The 20,687-nt window shown below is 43.7% G+C and overlaps 1 protein-coding gene across 6 annotated transcripts in view; it reads left to right on the forward strand.

Moving 5' to 3' along the window:
• LOC109905278 (teneurin-3) overlaps nt 1-20,687 on the forward strand; it is a 180,767-nt gene that overhangs the window by 156,001 nt on the left and 4,079 nt on the right. For 4 of the 6 annotated variants that reach the window (XM_031790225.1, XM_031790226.1, XM_020502560.2 and 1 more), the window contains 9 exons: nt 785-805; nt 1,934-2,166; nt 3,619-3,773; nt 6,552-7,435; nt 7,797-7,972; nt 13,493-13,728; nt 14,967-15,263; nt 15,828-17,439; nt 17,689-17,819. In XM_031790225.1, coding sequence (XP_031646085.1) covers nt 785-805; nt 1,934-2,166; nt 3,619-3,773; nt 6,552-7,435; nt 7,797-7,972; nt 13,493-13,728; nt 14,967-15,263; nt 15,828-17,439; nt 17,689-17,819 — 3,745 coding nt within the window. The remainder of the gene's footprint in view (nt 1-784; nt 806-1,933; nt 2,167-3,618; nt 3,774-6,551; nt 7,436-7,796; nt 7,973-13,492; nt 13,729-14,966; nt 15,264-15,827; nt 17,440-17,688; nt 17,820-20,687) is intronic. The other 2 variants (XM_031790227.1, XM_031790229.1) reach the window with 1 other exon arrangement.

Consider the following 20,687-nt stretch of genomic DNA (forward strand, 5'->3'; position numbering starts at 1 on the left):
CTTCACAACATTCCTAAATAATATAATGTACTTTTTGTCCATACATTTTCCCTGACACTTGTTACATTGTGAATGCTCAGCAAGACAGGAAAATGGGGAAAGTTAAGCCCACATGGTTGGATTGCTCGTTATAAAACATGTCGAATGCACATACACTACATCTGATTCCTACATCATGGGCATTATTATGGAGTTGGTCCTCCCCCCTTTGCTGCTATAACAGCCTCCACTCTTCTGGGAAGTCTTTCCCACTAGATGTTGGAACATTGCTGAAGGGACTTGCTTCCATTCAGCCACAAAAGCATTAGTGAGGTCAGTGAAGTAGCCAAATCCACTCATTTCAAAGGGTGTCCACATCCTTTTGTGTGGACATGAAGTGTATGTACATCTGTGAGAGTACAAGCAAGTCCCAACCTGGCTTGTCAACCTGGCATGCAATGGCTTGGGGTTTGGATATAAAGTCCTTGTTTTGATATGGGGCTGTATAATGAGTGGTGGGATCAATATTTCCGATACTCAGTGGTTAAATGGAGAACAAATGGCCCAATGGATTGCCTGGTGGGGGAGTTTTTATATTCTCCCCTCTGTTAGTTATGGTGGCAGGGTTTAACCAAGCCATAGTCTCTGTTCTCCTTTTTTGCCTCCCTTCTGCTCAACAAATCTCCATTGTCTGCTTCTTTTTGTTTTTGTAATGGTGTTTGTCTTAGAGTTTTAAAGTCACACACTTGTACAGTCTCTCTGCATCTTTCTCCTTTCTGCTTCCTTCCTTTAATCCCACCCTAAGAAATAAAGATTTTAGACACAGGTAGGTGTGTTATGTTTGCGGTTTCTCTCACTGTCTTGATGTATATTGTATATTTTTTATGAACCTCTTTCTATGGCAAATTGATACGCCTCTAAGGCATATTTGATCGTGTGGTTTTTTTGGCTCATAAAGGTGTCCGTTTTCATAATCTGTTTATTGCATTCTCACATTTATTTGAAACACACATTATTCACATTCATAAGTGTCACAGGCTTACAGTATGGGCTAATGTACCATTAAACACGAGAAGACTCACTGGGCTATCTTTATTTCCAGACAGTAAAAAAGTGTTATTCACCTTTAACAGTTTATAATTTGGTGGATTATTGGCCTCCAAGCACAGATGTTATCTCTTCTTTGAAAAGAGTTGGCAATTTAAATTCAGTGATATGTCTGTGTCATTTAGTCATGTAAGAGGATTAATGTTAACTAGCGTAGAAAAATGTGAATGTAATTGCCTTTGACAAAAAAAAATGTTTAATTCAAAGTCTATACTACTATACTTGCTGTATATTGCTGATATCCAGCACCCTACATAGAAGATGATTAATTCTGTCTTTGCATCAGATGATTTTTTCCATAATGGAAGCCAGCCTTGACGATGTCTCTGCTAACTCCTTCTGAAGGAGCCTGCCACATTTTGAGGCATTTTAAGATGAATGCCAATAAGCACAACCCAACGAAATGCCATCAGTTGATGACTGTCATTAACATAAGCACCTCGTTCCATTATTTCCATTGGCTTCCCCTCACAGGGTAGTGATAACGATTGAAATGGTCTGGCACCCTTCAAGTTGTCACACACAACTCTGCTTCCTGTTCAATTCTGTTATATTCACTTTGACTCCTGGTCTCGGGCTTTTCCCCACCCGTCTGTTATGAAAAAAGCCTCACACAACACAAGCATTCACAATAACCAGGAACTACATACACATACATATTTCATATTTCTGTGGTCATTATCATTCTGAATGTCACATTTTCTTACTATGTTATTTTGGAAAAATACCTTCAAACTAGGTTCTCTTGGGATTGTTCAAATTTGTTAAATAAAACCTGTAAAACTAGATTATTTTCTGATTGTTCATTGCGGCAGTCGCAGTAACCACATTTTTCCCTCGATCATAGTAACAACCCTGCTCACCGCTATTACCTGGCAACTGACCCGGTGACTGGGCAGCTGTATGTGTCAGACACCTACTCACGGAGGATCTACCGGCCCAAGGTCCTGACGGGGATCAAGGAACTTCAGAGTAACGCAGAGGTGGTGGCAGGGACCGGGGATCACTGTCTGCCATTTGACGAGACCCACTGTGGGGATGGGGCCAAGGCCACGGAGGCCCTGCTCACTGGGCCAAAAGGTAGGTGCCAAGCCAACATACTGGAGCGCTATTGGGTGTGCAGGCCTGCAGGCTTTTGGTCCAGCCCTGCAGTAACACATTTGATTCGAACATACAGTAATTAGCTGAATTGGATGTGTTACTGAAGGGCTGAATTTAAATCCTGCAAAGCTTTCAATAGATTGGTGGTTCACAACACAAATGTTTTAGAAGTAATGTGTTAATATATTCTATTTAGGTAGCACTTTTCACCAGGTCAGAAAATGATTATACAAGGGCAACTTGCATCATTCACCATACATGTGTACTGTAGCACCAACCTAGGTGTAGGATGGCAGCCATATTGTGTCTAAAAACTCACCACTGTCTGAATATTCTCAAGTTAAGAAGTTAAGTCATGGATTCTTAGTTTGTCTGGTGTGTGCCAGCCTTGAAATCCCCCAGAAGTTTTCCAGACGTTTGCTGAAATATTCTCAAATGAGGCACTCTTTCGTCTGTCTGAATTTTCCCCAGAGTGTCAAATAGCCGGCTCTCCCAGAATGCTCCCTCAGCTCTTTAATGTTTCAGGACCCAGGCAAGTTTTGGGCAGATCTAGCCAAAGGTCAAACCAAATCACTCCCCTCTAACCACTTGATTCCATTTTTTTTGCAGATTTATTTAGAAGCTATTAAATGTGTCAAATGCAGAATATATACCAATTTCTCACCTCTTGTGATGAACTTGTATCACTATTTTGAGTTTAAAAACTGTGTGTGTTTACACCAGCATTTATAGCACCGATCGAAAAAAGAAATGGATGTGTATGTGAGGTTTAATTGAAATCCTAGGCTCTGGTCTCTATTAGGAGCGCACAGTGACATAAAGAGATGTGGAGCGTGCCACGGTTGCTAATGTATTTGCCTATGTGGGACAAATGTCTATGGCAAGTACTCTCTCCTTGCGCTAAAACCCTTAGCCGACAATCAATCAGTCGTGCAATTTTGCCTGCTGTCGTAACCATGGCAACTGCCTGTCGCTCATCCCTTTCGTCTAAAATTGACCAAATTCGTCATCCCCCCCCCCCGCCTACCCATTTCACAGTTAGAGTGAAGATGGTTGATGATTGCTGGGTGTCCGAGCTGCAATTTGAGGTGAAGGAGCAACACTCATTGACACTTCACCTCTGAGTTCTGTTATTGAAGGTGGGATGTGGCGAGACAAGTGCGCATACAGTAGGGACACAGCCTTTCCTACTTTACCCTGAGAAATTATTCAATAGCAGGAAAGCAGGCGGTTTAATTATTGAAGGATGTGCTTTTTGCAGTGACCTGAATAATGGGAAGCCAAACTCGACACATGTATCTGTTGTGTTTTTCGTTCCACAGAGTCATGCAAGCAGAGAAAACCGAACATCTCCCATGTCTGACACATCTATCTATCTGTTATCACTTATGCATTTCTTTTATTCCCCCCTTCCCCCTTTTGCATCGACAGGTATCGCTGTGGACAAGAATGGCCTGATATACTTTGTGGACGGCACCACGATCCGGAGAGTTGACCAACACGGCATCATATCCACCCTTCTGGGCTCCAACGACCTCACTTCGGCACGCCCCCTTACCTGTGACATCAGCATGGAAATCAATCAGGTGGCTGTCAGAGTACCAGTCATGCCTCTCTCAAGCCTTTTCGGTCCTCAAGTCAGGTCCCATAGGGTTAACCTCACAGCGCCACCCTGTGGTACTCTTCTTGCCAATCTATGAGTCGCTCAGTCTTTGGAGTGTTACATAATGCAGTCCCTCCAGTATTCTGCGATCGCAATTTGTTTAGCAAAATGCGATCGCAATTTGTTTTGCAAAATCAACAATTCCCTGCACATTATTTGAGGGCTCGCAAATTTGACCAATCATTGCACTACTACTGCATACAACAGTTATATCTGCAGTATTAGTGTATAAAAGTGTCTGATAACTGCACTACAAAAAGAGAGCTCGCAATTTTAACCAATCACTGCACTTTTACCGCCTAAAATGGTTCAATCAAGCCACATGTCGACAAACCTTTTCCCCCATCAGCGCATCTTCATGGCAATTTGGACAAAATGATTGCATATTGCCATACATAATGTTAGAATTGTCGCAGCAAAATCAAGCATTTTCCCCTGCAACGTTCACAAAAACTGATAATGAAAGTACTTACATAGTTAAATAATATACTTTTGGATATGTTTTTTTCCAGTGGAAGGAAAGTCATTAGGTGGCATTATATTTTTGTTTAAAAGCCCCTATTCACTTTCAAGTTGCTGAGGCTTATTGTTGGGTATCTAGAGCAGTGTGTACCAATCTATTCCTCAGGGACCCACAGGACTGCATATTTTTGTTTCAGCACACTAGCACATCTGATCCATACAGTCAAATAATCACCAAGCTCTTGATTAGTTGTATCAGTTGTGATGGAAGTTTGTGTAGTCAGCAGCTGAATTATCTTTTTTTTTTTGGGGGGGGGGGGGGTCATTCCTACCAAACAGCATGACATTTCAACACTTTTCTATCTAACAACTTTACCACGTCTCTAAAAATCTCCCCTTAACAGCATGAACATAGTGTCTTGTCAAAAGACACAAAGTTACCGCCTTATGAGGGCAAAACACTTACTCAATATAACAATATATAATATAACTTCTCCTCTTAAACATTTATATCCATGTCCACGCTATCCTCTTCTATTACGTACGCTCTCCGATGTGATGCAAATGAATAATGAAGAAAAGAAAAAGGAAGAAAAGCTTGTATCATATTCAAATGGAATGGCGGGCCTCCATTACACATTTAGGGTCTCCGGAGGGTCTCAGGAGTGGATTGGTGTAGAGAGTCAAACTCAACTTGGATTGGGGTCCCTTACCTCTGCCCTTTACTCCAAGGGGACATACCAGATAATAGTTCCATGTCTGCTATCAGTACACTAAGGGAGGTTTCCTAACCATCAGGCAGACAAGAATGAAACATGTCTTAAGTTAATTAAGATAGTTCGATGTTGCAACGCAACACCGATATCTTTTTGGATAGACTATCGTAACCTGAGGCATATTGTCCCATAAGAAGGCAGACTGGTAGTCTTAATGAATGGCACTGAGACAGACAGTAATGAGTTGTGTGCAGACTTGAGGGCAAAATCCCTTGTATTTTTAATTTTAATTTTTATTTCACCTTTATTTAACCAGGTAGGCTAGTTGAGAACAAGTTCTCATTTGCAACTGCGACCTGGCCAAGATAAAGCATAGCAGTGTGAACAGACAACACAGAGTTACACATGGAGTAAACAATTAACAAGTCAATAATACAGTAGAAAAAAGGAGAGTCTATATACATTGTGTGCAAAAGGCATGAGGAGGTAGGCGAATAATTAAAATTTAGCAGATTAACATTGGAGTGATAAATGATCAGATGGTCATGTACAGGTAGAGATATTGGTGTGCAAAAGAGCATAAAATAAAATAAATAAAAACAGTATGGGGATGAGGTAGGTAAAAATGGGTGGGCTATTAACCGATAGACTATGTACAGCGGCAGCGATCGGTTAGCTGCTCAGATAGCAGATGTTTGAAGTTGGTGAGGGAGATAAAAGTCTCCAACTTCAGCGATTTTTGCAATTCGTTCCAGTCACAGGCAGCAGAGTACTGGAACGAAAGGCGGCCAAATGAGGTGTTGGCTTTAGGGATGATCAGTGAGATACACCTGCTGGAGCGTGTGCTACGGATGGGTGTTGCCATCGTGACCAGTGAACTGAGATAAGGCGGAGCTTTACCTAGCATGGACTTGTAGATGACCTGGAGCCAGTGGGTCTGGCGACGAATATGTGGCGAGGGCCAGCCGACTAGGGCATACAAGTCGCAGTGGTGGGTGGTATAAGGTGCTTTAGTGACAAAACGGATGGCACTGTGATAAACTGCATCCAGTTTGCTGAGTAGAGTGTTGGAAGCAATTTTGTAGATAACATCGCCAAAGTCGAGGATCGGTAGGATAGTCAGTTTTACTAGGGTAAGTTTGGCGGCATGAGTGAAGGAGGCTTTGTTGCGGAATAGAAAGCCGACTCTAAGAGCAGTTGGAGGCCACGGAAGGAGTGTTGTAAGGCATTGAAGCTCGTTTGGAGGTTAGATAGCACAGTGTCCAAGGACACAGCAGAGTTTGTTATTAATCACTGTCTGGAAAGGATGATTAAATATGTGTTTTTCCACAGTTTTTGACAATACTGATGTCACCCTGAAATATTTAGGAGATGGGACAATGTCACATTGATGATGTGTAGGCTGACATGATCATACAATGTAATTTCTTTAGACAGGGATATCTCAATACTACATATCTGAGAGAAAGTAGTGTCTTAATGCCACATCTCTGCGGTGCCTATAACAATGTCCCTATCTACAGGTGCTCCTGGAGTGGCCCACCGACCTAGCGGTCAGCCCCATGGATAACTCCCTGTACATCCTGGACAACAATGTGGTCCTACGAATCACTGAGAACGGCCAGGTCAGCATTGCAGCGGGCCGGCCCATCCACTGCCCGTTGGCCGGGATGGAGCGCGGGGCAGCCGGAGGTCAAAGGGCAGCGCTGACGCCCCTGGAGTCCGCCGTTGCCATCGCCGTGTCCTACTACGGTGCCATCTTCGTCGCCGAAACCGACGAACGGAAGCTTAGTCGAATCCGAATGATATCCATCGACGGTGAAATAACCCATCTGGCAGGGTCGCCCTCTGACTGTGATTGTAAGAACGACGTCAACTGCGACTGCTACCAGACCGGCGAGGGCTACGCTAAAGACGCTCGTCTCAACGTCCCATCCTCTCTGGTTGTGGCGCCTGATGGCACCCTGTACGTGGCAGACCTGGGCAACATCCGCATCCGGGCTGTCGGTAGGAACGGACCAGTGTTGACCTCTAACACCAACACCTTTGAGGTGGCGTCGCCTGATGCCCAGGAAGTGTATGTCTTTGACGCCAATGGTACCCACCAACACACCACCAGCCTCCTGACGGGTGACTTTAAGTACACCTTCAGCTACAGCATCGAGAACGACGTTACAGCTGTGACCGATAGCAACGGGAACACCCTGAGGATCCGCCGAGACCCCAACCGCATGCCCGTGCGCATAGTCGCCCCGGACAACCAGGTCATCTGGCTGATCATGGGAACCAACGGTGGGCTAAAGACCTTGACTGCTCAGGGCCAGGAACTGGTACTACTAACCTACCATGGTAACACTGGCCTACTGGCTACCAAGACCTCTGAAATTGGCTGGACCACATTCTACGAGTGAGTATACAGAAGTAGGAGGGACTGATTTCTCCAATGGCAGAGTAGACCTTCACTTTTTAGGGTGTTGAGAGCCTGACTAGATAAATACTTGATCATAAGATAAGCTAATCCGTTGCTGCTTTGGACTTACAATGAATGTATATTCATGTTTTAATTTGGTGGCGTCAGTGACTTCCTTCACATTGACACACACTCTGAAGTTTGCCTACAGTGTCAAATTTGATCCTTTTAAAGGTTATTCTACTAAATTACGTGAAAAGAGACCATGTGGGGACTGTGTGTGATGTTGTTGCCTAGATACTCTCGACAAAATGACACAATGATCACCTTTACATGAACTTCTCCCTCTATCTTTCAGGTATGACAGCGAAGGCAGGATAATGAACGTGACATTCCCCACGGGAACAGTGAAAACCCTGTACACTGAAATCTACAAGGCCTTGACTGTGGACATTGAGAGCTCCTTGACTGAAGAGGAAATGAGTATTACCACCAATACCTCCACCATCCGTGCCTTCTATACACTGGCTCAGGGTAATGTCCCCATTCTTCTCAGCCGAAACAGTTTGGTAGAGTTTGTGCATATCAGTGGTCGCCAATGCCGTTTAAGATTAGGGAGGACAATGTTGTTTTTATGAGCATGGCCTTATTTGTATTACAGCATATTGGACGACTGTCATTCATATTCCATTCACCCAGCTCAATGTAACATCGATAGGTTTTAGGCTAATACATGATACTCTAATTGTCCCTATGTCCACCATGAGATTGCAACAACCTAGCCTACGATTAAAAGTTTACAACGTAGGTGCACAGGTCGAGAGATAAATTTAAGTAACCAAGTAGACAAACAGTGACACATTCAATACTGCCTTGCATACTTTTGCCTGCATCTAGCTTATCTGGGGTGTAATCATTAGTACAGACAGTTGCAGACCAGAGTTTCTATTGGACAAATTCAGGTATGTTTATCACCTTTTCGTTCCGTTTGCTACCAGTTAAGAAATGTTCATCAGTAGAATTGGCGGAATGAATACACCCCTGATCATCCGCAAACAACATGATCACTTTGCTCGTTGTATAACTCCTTCTTGCATCTACGTGCTCTCCTCCTCTCACGTTTTCCCTTAGCTTGTGGACTTCAGTGCACATCACAACAGCTGTCTGTGACTAGGCGATAAAACCTTTCCAAGCCAAACCTTCATACCATAACAGCTAACCGCTACACACAGCCTACATAGCTACTAGGACTAACGCGTTACTAAACCTGCTACAATCATTCAGTACAGTGTACAGCAAGCAGTTTAGCAGTTACACCGGCAGGCCCCGGTGGCAATAAATGAGTAAAACCAAAAGCTTACCTTGACTTGGAAGAGTTCCAGTGTTGAATAGCCAAAGCCAGCTATCCCTCTCTGTTTGTGCTGGGTGTTTGAGTATGCTAAACTATCTAGCTGCATTTGCTAGCTAAGTAAGTGGGGGAAAAATACAATGAAATATAGCTAGCTCTCTCTCACTTGCTGCTCCTTAATTTTTAAGAAAATAATTTGTTAAAAACTGTTCAACTATTGTCTTTCTCTCTCTCTTTTAGTCAGCTACACACCACATTTTATGCACGGACCCCTCCGACGCTGTTTGTTACATTGTGACGTGTCATGGCGTAAACATACAGCACGCATAAAGCAACTAATTCTGTCTTACAGCCTCTCTCCACCAGGTGTAGCACGTCTCTCACCTTTTAAAAACAAGAAAGGGACAGGGTAAGGGGGGATACCTAGTCACTGCAAGCTATCATGACTCAAAAGCCACTGTTTACTTCTGAAGATCATTTTAGCACCGCCCTAAAAAAAACGATTCCAATTCGACACAAACCTTCAAATAGGTATGTGATGACACATTTATATAAACTCTTTAGAGTGTTTTATTTACATTTTAGAGGCGATAAGTTGATAAGTTGGACAGATCGAGTGAAAAAAAGCAGTTTCCCCACACGACATCTCTCCTTCTCACTATCACGCAATAGGTTTCGCTTTCCTCCCGCCGTTTTTAAAAAGATCCGACGGAGCTCATTGCCTTCTTGAATCATACAGAGATGGGCATCATGAAGGTTTTCATTGATTTTGTTGGAATGGGGAGAAATTGTGCTTTACAATGGTATTGATATTACAGTTGATCTGGAAGTATTATGTTTTTTGGGGCGCTAAAATAAGGTCAGTTGTACAGACCAGCGTAATGTACAAAAGAGAGTTTGTTTACATTACTAGATTCATTCTCTGATTCTTTGATTGGGTGGACAACATGTCAGTTCATGCTGCAAGAGCTCTAATAGATTGGAGGACGTCCTCTGGAAGTTGTCATGAATACTGTGTTAGTCTATGGAAGGGGGTGAGAACCATGAGCCTCCTAGGTTTTGTATTGAAGTCAATGTACCCAGAGGAGGACAGGATGGTCTTCCCATTTCTCCTCTGAGGAGCCTCCACTGGTGCATAATATATCTTATGAAAACATTTTGTGTTTTTTTTTTTTTTTTCATTTTGGAGTGAGGGTTTTTCAGCTGTTCAGGCACACAACCTTTTTCTGGAGGCAAACCGAAGTCTAGGCCCCACTGTCGGTGATTGCTCAACAGTAGGGATTCTTCAATAAAGTCTTTGTTGTCGTTCAACAAGAGACAACTCATTGTTTTGCAAATTTCTTCATTGAGAAATACTGCACCAAGCATTAGTTAGATGTAAGATTGCTCGACTAATATTTCTTCTACAAAAAGTAATGCTAGATTTCTTGAGTTCGATTAGATTCCATCTGGAAAACAGGAATACCTACAGTTGAAGTCGGAAGTTTACATACACTTAGATTGGAGTCATTAAAACTCGTTTTTCAACAACTCTACAAATGTCTTGTTAACAAACTATAGTTTTGGCAAGGCGGTTAGGATATCTACTTTCTGCATGACACAAGTCATTTTTCCAAAAATTGTTTACAGACAGATTATTTCACTTATAATTCACTGTATCACAATTCCAGTGGGTCAGAAGTTTACATACACTAAGTTGACTGTGCCTTTAAACAACTTGGAAAATTCCAGAAAATGATGTCATGGCTTTAGAAGCTTCTGATAGGCTAATTTACATAATTTGAGTCAATTGGAGGTGTGCCTGTGGATGTATTTCAAGGCCTACCTTCAAACCCAGTGCCTCTGTGCTTGACATCATGGGAAAGAAGAAAAAATATCAGCCAAAACAAATTGTAGACCTCCACAAGTCTGGTTCATCATTGGGAGCGATTTCCAAACGCCTGAAGGTACCACGTTCAATCATACAAACAATGGTACGCAAGTATAACACCATGGGACCACGCAGCCGTCATGCAGCTCAGGAAGGAGACGCGTTCTGTCTCCTAGAAAAGTGCAAATCATTCCCAGAACAACAGCAAAGGACCTTGTGAAGATGTTGGAGGAAACGGGTACAAAAGTATATATATCCACAGTAAAATGAGGCCTATATCGACATAACCTGAAAGGCCTCTCAGCAAGGAAGAAGACACTGCTCCAAAACTGCCATAAAAAAAGCCAGACTATGGTTTGCAACTGCACATGGGAACAAAGATCGTACTTTTTGGGGAAAATTAGTCTAGTCTGATGAAACAAAAGTAGAACTGTTTGGCCAAAATGAACATCGTTATGTTTGGAGAAAAAAGGGGTGGGGGGCTTGCAAGCCGAAGAACACCATCCCAACCGTGAAGAACAGGGGTGGCAGCATCATGTTGTGGGGGTGCTTTGCTGCAGGAAGGGCTGGTGCACTTCACAAAATAGATGGCTTCATGAGGTAGGAAGATCATGTGGATGTATTGAAGCAACATCTCAATACATCACTCAGGAAGTTAAAGCTTGGTCGCAAATGGGTCTTCCAAATGGACAGTGACCCCAAGCAGACTTCCAGAGTTGTGGCAAAATGGCTTAAGGACAACAAAGGCAGGGTATTGGAGTTACCATCACAAAGCCCTGACCTCAATCCTATAGAAAAGTATTATTCTGACATTTCATATTCTTATAATAAAGTGGTGAATCTAACTGACCTAAGACAGGGAATTTGTACTAGGATTAAATGCCAGGAATTGTAAAAAACTGAGTTTAAATGTATTTGACTGAGGTGTATGTAAACTTCTGACTTCAAATGTACATGAAAATGCTTTTCATTGATTATAGCTCAGCCTTCAACTCCATAGCATCCTCCAAGCTTATCATTAAGCTCGGGGCCCTGCTTCTGAACCCCGCCCTGTGCAACTGGTTCCTGGATTTCCTGACGTAGGAAACATCACCACCACTTCGCTGATCCTCAACACAGGGGCCCCACAAGGGTGCGTGCTCAGCCCCCTCCTGTACTCCCTGTTCACCCATGACTGCATGGCCACGCACGCCTCCAACTTAGTCATCAAGTTTGCAGACTTTCCCTTTGTTCAGGGACACAATGACGAGACAGCCTACAGGGAGGAGGTGAGGGCCCTGGCGGAGTGGTACCAGGAACATAATCTCTCCCTCAACGTCAACAAAATGAAGGAGCTTGACGGGACTGTATTGGAGAAAGTGGAAAGCTTCAAGTTCCTCAGAGTACACATCACTGACAATCTGAAATGGTCCACCCACACAGACAGTGTGAAAAACACCAAAAGAAAGATGCCCAGGGTCCCTGCTCATCTGTGTGAATGTCCCTTAGGCATGCTGCAAGGAGGCATGAGGACTGCAGATGTGGCCAGGGCAATAAATAGCTATGTCCGTACTGTGAGACGCCTAAGACAGCGCTACAGGGAGACAGGACGGACAGCTGATCGTCCTCGCATTGGCATCATCAGACTGAGCCTGTTGTCATTGCAGGCAATCTCAACGCTTTGCATTACAGGGAAGACATCCTCGTCCCTCATGTGGTACCCTTCATGCAGGCTCATCCTGACTCTTGACCCTCCAGCATGACAATGCCACCAGCCATACTGCTCGTTCTGTGCGTGATTTCCTTCAAGACAGGAATGTCGGTGAAGAGCAAAGAGCCCGGACCGCAATGAGCCCGGATCTCAATCCCATAGAGCACGTCTGGGACCTATTGGATCGGAGGGTGAGGGCTTGGGCCATTCTCCCCGGAAAAGTACGGGGACTTGCAGGTGCCTTGGTGGAAGAGTGGGGTAACATCTCACAGCAAGAACTGGCAAATCTGGTGTAGTCCATGAGGAGGAGATGCACTGCAGTACTTAATGCAGCTGGTGTTCACACCAGATACTGACTGTTACTTTTGATTTTGACCCTGCCCCTTTGTTCAGGGACACATTATTCAATTTCTGTTAGTCACATGTCTGTGGAACTTGTTCAGTTTATGTCTTAGTTGTTGAATCTTATGTTCATACAAATATGTACACGTTAAGTTTGTTGAAAATAAACGCAGTTGACAGTGAGAGGACTTTTTTTCCTGAGTTAATATACAGTATTCTATTCTACTGTATTTAGTCAATGCCAATCCAACGTTGCCTGTCCTAAGTGTATACTGGCTACGTCGTCTCAAAGTGGACAAACGGTACTCTTGCCGCTTTTTGCTCATTTTTCAAGCAAAGGTCTTTCAAGGGAGTATGCAAGCACACTCATTTGGTTCGCCTAGCCGACTTCGACTAGCTGCCAGCCGAACTGAAGCATGCTGACAGTCTTGCTGATACACAAACAGTTCAGGCTGCCTTTTTGAATGTGTTTTTTTTGTCATTGTTGCTGGGGTCTCAGAGCAATGTTGAGTAAGCTTAAGTCATGTATCATTATGGGTGAGCGGATTTACTCCTTCAGTGTGAGGGGTGAGCCGAAACCTTTTATCGTAACTTTTTGTATTGTGTTTCAAGCTATTTAGTGAATTGCTCCATTTGTTGTAGCTCTATAGTCCTTTTCTAATGTTTGTCTGTCTGTGTTTCTATTGGAAGGTAGTGTTATAGGCAAGATTTCCCTTAGTATCCACAACAATGATTTATAATCACAACACTTAGTACAATGTTATCAATCATGTTATCTATAATGATCAATTATTACATTTTCAGATCAATGTAGAAGCAGTTATCAGGTGGGCTATGATAACTCTCTGAGGATCACCTATGCCAACGGAATGGACACCCACTACCAGACTGAGCCCCACATCCTGGCGGGCACTGCCAACCCCACAGTGGCACGGCGCAACATGAGTTTGCCAGGGGAGAGTGGGCAGAATCTGGTTGAGTGGCGCTTCCGCAAGGAGCAGGCCAGGGGCAAAGTCATCGTTTTTGGGCGCAAGCTAAGGGTGTGTTTCACTGTTTTATTCATAAAAGTTTCACTTACTAGCAAGACAAACTGTGACACTCAACTCTCTGGCTGCATTCAGATTTGGTCACTGCTAAATTCCTTAATTTGAACCGAAGTGGCTGTACAGTAACATGCTATACATGACATCGGAGCTCTGACTCTGCTGCTTCACAGCGCTGTATGGTTTTTGACTCACAGCCCTTCTGAACCTGAGCAGCACGCGCGACAAGAAGTTGCCCCCATCCCTCCCGCTAATTTGGGCAACTTTTGCTAACGTTTTGTTATCTGGGTGAGGGAAATGCTGTAAATTAAGAGGACTCTACACATTTTGAAAGATGAGACTTTAAGGATTATAATAAGTACCGCTTTGTCGTCATACAGTCGAGCTAAACACCTGTCCAAATGTGCACTCAACATTTCCATATCATAAAGCTCATGTCATAAACAGTGTTGACGTTCATGTTCACGATGTTTGTTGTACAGTTACTGGATGACATGTTGTCAACAGGATGAGGCTGTTTGTCTATTGTGAAGAAAATCTGCAGCGACACACGTGCCTGAAGGCACTCCCTTTCTATGCTCACCAAAATTATGATCCGTTATGAATTATGATCCGAAGCTTAACACTTCAATATCGTATTTTATAACTCAAATGATGCCCAACTGACCTAGATTGAGATGTATAATGGACCTTTTTTGGATTGCGAAAACAGCAACAGTAATTGTGTGATGGCGGGAATGCAGGGTTAACGGCACAGCTAGGAGTGCTCAAAGAGCACCTTATAGTTGAATACTTCTTTTGCACAATAAAATCAACAGTGTAATGTTTGGATTCAGTCTTGTGTCAGCTTTGGTCGAATAATTTTCAGATAATCGCCAAACTGTTCCCTTTCAATTGTTACAAAGGTTATGCATTTCTTCTGTAAGACAAATTCGAATTGTCACCTATCCATATAAGCCAATCCTCATCCATTTTGTCCCCATTAAATTTAAGGAGGGAGGAGGGTGAGATTTAAGACTTGCTCAGCAAATGCCAGAGTTTAATGAAGCCTTTGAAGGAGCTGTTAATCTCCTCACACTGAATGCCAAAAAGCGGCAATCACACTAAATGCCACTTTAACAAGCATCCAAACATAACTATAAGTGCCCTCTCTGTGACTGACTTAAAAGCTTCATTGTCTGTTTGTTTTTGTTTTGCCTGGGCTTTGATCCAATACACATATTACCAACTAACAGGTGAACGGCCGGAACATTCTGTCGGTTGATTACGACCGTACGCTGAGGACGGAGAAGATATATGACGACCACAGGAAGTTCCTGCTGAAGATTATCTATGACGCCACTGGCCACCCTGTGCTGTGGGTGCCCAGCAGTAAGATGCTGCCCGTGAACGTCAGCCTGAGCAGCAATGGGCAGATCAATGCCCTCCAGAGGGGGCCGACCACGGAGCGGTTGGAGTATGACAGTCAGGGACGCCTCGTGTCCAGAGTGTTTGCTGACGGGAAGAGGTGGAGTTACACCTATCTGGACAAGGTGAGGGTTGAAGCGACTCTATAGAATCCTTTGGTTTCTCCACTGGTCGATCAATGCACAAACAAAAATGGAGTACTTTTGATGGTAAAAGTAATTGTATATTGAAATTGAGGCCACACACACACCTTGCTGAAGCAGTACTTTTAAATCTCACACACACACACAGTCACACACAATGTACTTGCCCACATTAGAGCTGCTCATTATGTTAACTTCTCGCAGAACTTAAAATAAGTGAGATAACTTACTGCCGGACTCAGTTCCAAGGACTTTTCTTCATGCAAAACCATGCAGAGATTTCCTCGCCCTCCTTGAGCTCATCACGTGACTGGGATAGGCCGTGTCAACAGAGAAACATGGGGCACACTGAAACGGTGGCAGCCCACTGAAAGCAATTCTAGCATCCAAAGTGCATATTAATGAACTGTTAATTCTGCAAAAATTTTATGAGACAGAAATAAACGTGAGAATGTTTAGGCTATTTAGTGAGCTGGTGGTGTATATATAATTATTTGTATTCATAAAACATAGCTTTTGTTCTCCCTTTACTCATCTTTCCTCTAGTCGATGGTGCTCCTGCTCCACAGCCAGCGTCAGTACATCTTCGACTTTGACTCTCAGGATCGACTATCTGCAGTCACCATGCCCAGTGTGGCACGCTACACCATGCAGACGGTCCGCTCGGTGGGCTACTACCGCAACCTCTTTCACCCACCCGACAGCAATGCCTCTGTCGCTGTGGACTACAGCGAGGACGGCCTCCTCCAGCGAGTGGCGCACTTAGGCACGGGACGCCAGGTCCTCTACAAGTATCGGCGACAGAACAAGCTAGCCGAAGTCCTGTATGACATCACGCGGGTCAGCTTCACCTATGACGAGATGGCGGGCGTGCTAAAGACGGTCAACCTGCAGAACGAGGGCTTTATATGTTCGATCCGCTATCGTCAAGTGGGCCCCTTGGTGGACCGGCAGATCTTCCGCTTCAGCGAGGACGGCATGGTCAACGCCCGCTTCGACTACACCTATGACAGCAGCCTGCGCATTACCAGCGTGCAGGGTGTCATCAATGAGACCCCACTGCCCATCGACCTCTACCAGTTTGACGACATATCCGGCAAAGTCGAGCAGTTCGGCAAGTTCGGCGTCATCTACTATGACATCAACCAGATCATTTCCACGGCTGTTATGACCTACACAAAGCACTTTGACACCCACGGACGGATCAAGGAGATTCAGTACGAGATCTTCCGTTCTCTCATGTACTGGATCACTTTCCAGTACGACGACGCGGGGCGATGTACCAAGAGGGAGATCAAGATCGGACCGTTTGCCAACACCACCAAGTACGGTTACGAGTATGATGTGGATGGCCAGCTCCAGACAGTCTACCTCAATGACAAGGTCATGTGGCGCTACACCTACGACCTGAATGGCAACCTCCACCTACTGAACCCAGGTAACGGTGCCCGCCTGCTCCCCCTGCGCTACGACCTCCGCGACCGCATCACCCGCCTGGGAGACGTACAGTACCGCATGGACGAGGATGGCTTCCTCCGCCAGCGAGGTTCTGAGATCTTTGAGTACAACTCCAAAGGCCTCCTGGCGCGCGTCTATAGCAAGAGCAACAGCTGGATCATCCAGTACCGCTACGACGGCCTGGGCCGAAGGGTGTCCACCAAGGCCAGCCTGGGGCAGCACCTGCAATACTTCTACGCAGACCTGAGCTACCCCAGCAGAATCACCCACGTCTACAATCACTCCAGCTCTGAGATCACCTCAATGTACTATGACCTGCAGGGCCACCTGTTTGCCCAGGAGATCAGCAGCGGAGAGGAGTACTACATCGCCTGTGACAACACCGGAACCCCTCTTGCCGTATTCACCAGCAACGGCCTCCTGATCAAGCAGGTCCAGTACACGGCGTACGGGGAGATCTACTTTGACTCCAACCCGGACTTTCAACTGGTGCTGGGGTTCCACGGGGGACTCTATGATCCGCTGACCAAATTGTTGCATTTTGGTGAGAGGGACTATGACATTATGCCCGGCAGGTGGACTGTGCCTGACATCAGCACGTGGAAACGAGTGGGGAAAGAGCCAGGTCCTTTTAATCTCTATATGTTCAGAAACAACAACCCTATCAGCAAAGTACATGAAGTGAGAGAATATGTGGCAGGTAGGATATTTATTCACTTTTATTTTACTTTGTCATATTTAATGTGCACGTAGTGTATACCTGTTATTCAAATGTGCTATTCAAAAGATTAAATGTTTATACATGCTTTGTTCATGCATGTATAAACAGCTTAATAATGTTAACTAAGACACAAAATACTTATATTATAAAACATTTTCCATATTTTTTTACGACATAACCATGCCATTAAATATTTATTATGACTCTACCCGTATTTGTCCGATGTAGATGTGAATAGCTGGCTAGTGACCTTTGGGTTCCATCTACACAACACCATTCCTGGCTTCCCAGTCCCAAAGTTTGACCTGACCCAACCCTCCTATGAACTGAAGAAGAGCCAGCTTTGGGACGATCTACCGGTTGGTTTCATATCTGACATGATTTCAAAATTTCAGTTATTGTCATGGTATTTGCGGTCTATATATTAGGTAAATGTATAGTAAACAGGGTGATCTAGAAGACCACAGTTGTTTGCTGGCTGAATATCAAGCACTCCCGGGGTGAAAAGAAGCATGCTCTACAGTTTTCTATTAAGTGTATATTTTGTTCAGTAGCCCCATCTTTTTAATTGGAATGCTATTTAGCCCATAGCATCCCATTTAATTGGACAGCTTTTGCATAGGAACAAGTACAAATTACATTTATTCTTTGATTATAGTTTTTCCCAATTTTTAACACACGTTTGCTGAAACTACATCTCAGGTACACAAAACAGTTAGCCAATTTTCCTAAACCCCACGGACATCTTGCAAAACGAAACGTCGCAATCAAAATCATGTACCCCCTTCTCGTAAGGAAACTCTGTATACAAATGAGACATACAAACAAATAAAAGGATTCTAACTGAGTGACGACCCAGATCACACTAATGTGTCCTATTCAATACTGTATATTGTTTGTGTATACTCAAACAAGAAAGTCACACAAATGCAAACATTTTTGTTTTAGACTTCAACATGACTCAATACATTTTAAACAGCATACTGTAATCACACAGTAAATATGCAAATGTACATTAAATATACACTACCAGTCAAATAACCTCTGCTAAATATGTGTATGTGACCAATAAAGCTACAGTATACATAGATACAGTATACATAACTCTCTGGCATATGGACTCACCTTGTGCTGTGCTCACTTGAACAGGAAGGTGGCACGACGGTCCTTCATGAGCAAATGTTGTCATCAAAGTCTGGCATTCTCTGGATTTATGGTGCTTTCAAAACAACTTGAGGCCGGATTTACAATTCCGAGTTGGATGACCATCATCATGAATCAAATCGACAATCTACTGGCAAATCCATTTTAATCCTTTTCATATGAAGATAAATTATAGATATCTTCATATCGGTGCACATCGGCCATAAACTTTACACAACAAGTTAGAAATCTCAAATTCAACGAGTGGTTTGGAAGGAATCAGTGACAGTGGCCGTATGGTCATAAATGTGAAATTAAGGGGCTCCTTTTCCAAGTTTAAAATGATAAACATTCAACATTGGCCATGCTGTCAACGAAGCATTATTTGTGCCGCACTCAAAACAACTGTTAACTCGGAACTGCAAAAACTTGACTTCAGTGAGTTCAAGACAATTGGGATGTCAGGAATAAACGAGGTCCAACTGGTAAAATACTGCTAACTAAGATTTTGAAAGTATGATGTTGACATGATCAGTCCAATCAAAGCTACTGTACATATAATGTGATTTGACGTCAATTTATCTGTGGCCAATGACCTTGAGCCTTCTTGGATGGTCACTTCTAATGTAACACTATGGCAGCACCCAAAGGGCTAGAATTTTCAAGGTTTCCTCTTAGACTTTGCGGTGACATAGTGTGCCCATGAGTGACATAACACAGAGCCAATCACGGCCCAACGCTCCGTATTTTCTGCTGGCTTTCCCCACCACCACAGAAAGCACTGAGCTAGGCTGAAACACATGCATTTTGGACCTGCCTTACTCAAGAAACAAAAAAAAGAGCTCATGTTTGTATGAGGCCTTATTAACTCAATGATATATATTATTTTTTACATTGTTTGCAAACTGATATGTGATACGTATTAATGCCAGAATAACATGCAGAACAGGCGAGCCCCAAGATGGGGGCTATGGTCGATGAGCTCACTCTGATATTCAATAATTTGCTGTTGGATTTCCCACAGTCTTATGGCATTATTTACAACTTCCATTTGCACAATGGCAGGCTCCTGTTCGTCTGTAAATAGACGCGTTCTACCACCACGTGGTGGTCGTCTTTCATTCCTACAAAAACAAAATAGCACATAGTACAGTAAACACTACAGTAAAACAGTATACCAGATAAACATGTTACAAAGTAGTATCGCTCCAAATTTCATGCATACAGTGCATTGGGAAAGTATTCAGACCTTTTCACTTTTTCCACATTTTGTTATGTTACAGCCTTATGCTGAAATTGATTACATAAAAACAAATCTCATCAGTCTACACAAAATACCCCATAAGGACAAATCGCAAATGTGTATGTATACAAGAAACAGAAATACCTTGTTTACATATGTATTCAGACCCTTTGCTCTGACACTCAAAATTGAGCTCAGGCATCCTGTTTCCATCCTTGAGATGTTTCTACCACTTGATTGGAGTCCACCTGTGGTAAATTCAATTGATTGGTCATGATTTCGAAAGGCACACACCTGACAATATACGGTCCCACAGTTGACAGTGCATGTCAGAGCAAAAATCAAGTCACAGTGGAAGGAATTGTCCGTAGATCTCAGAGACAGGATTGTGATCTGAGGAAGGGTAACAAAACATATCTGTAGCATTGAAGGTCCAACAAGAACACAGTGGACTCTGTCATTCTTAAATGGAAGAATTTTGGAACCACCTAGACTCTTCCTAGAGCTGGCCGCACGGCCAAACTGAGCAATCGGGGGAGAAGGGCCTATGTCAGGAAGGTGACCAAGAACCCAATGGCCACTTTGACAGAGCTCCAGAGCTCCTCTGTGGAGAAGGGAGAACCTTCCAGTAGTACAACCGTCTCTGCAGCACTCCACCATTCAGGCCTTTACGGTAGATTGGCCAGACGAAAGCCACTTCTCAGTAAAAGGCACAAGACACTTGGAGTTTGCCAAAAGGGACCTAAAGGACTCTGGCCATGAGAATCAAGATTCTCTGGTCTGATGAAACCAGTATTGAACTCTTTGGCCTGAATGCCAAGCGTCACATCTGGTGGAAACC

This window comes from Oncorhynchus kisutch, linkage group LG15, assembly GCF_002021735.2.
Source record: "Oncorhynchus kisutch isolate 150728-3 linkage group LG15, Okis_V2, whole genome shotgun sequence".
Lineage (NCBI taxonomy): Eukaryota > Metazoa > Chordata > Actinopteri > Salmoniformes > Salmonidae > Oncorhynchus > Oncorhynchus kisutch.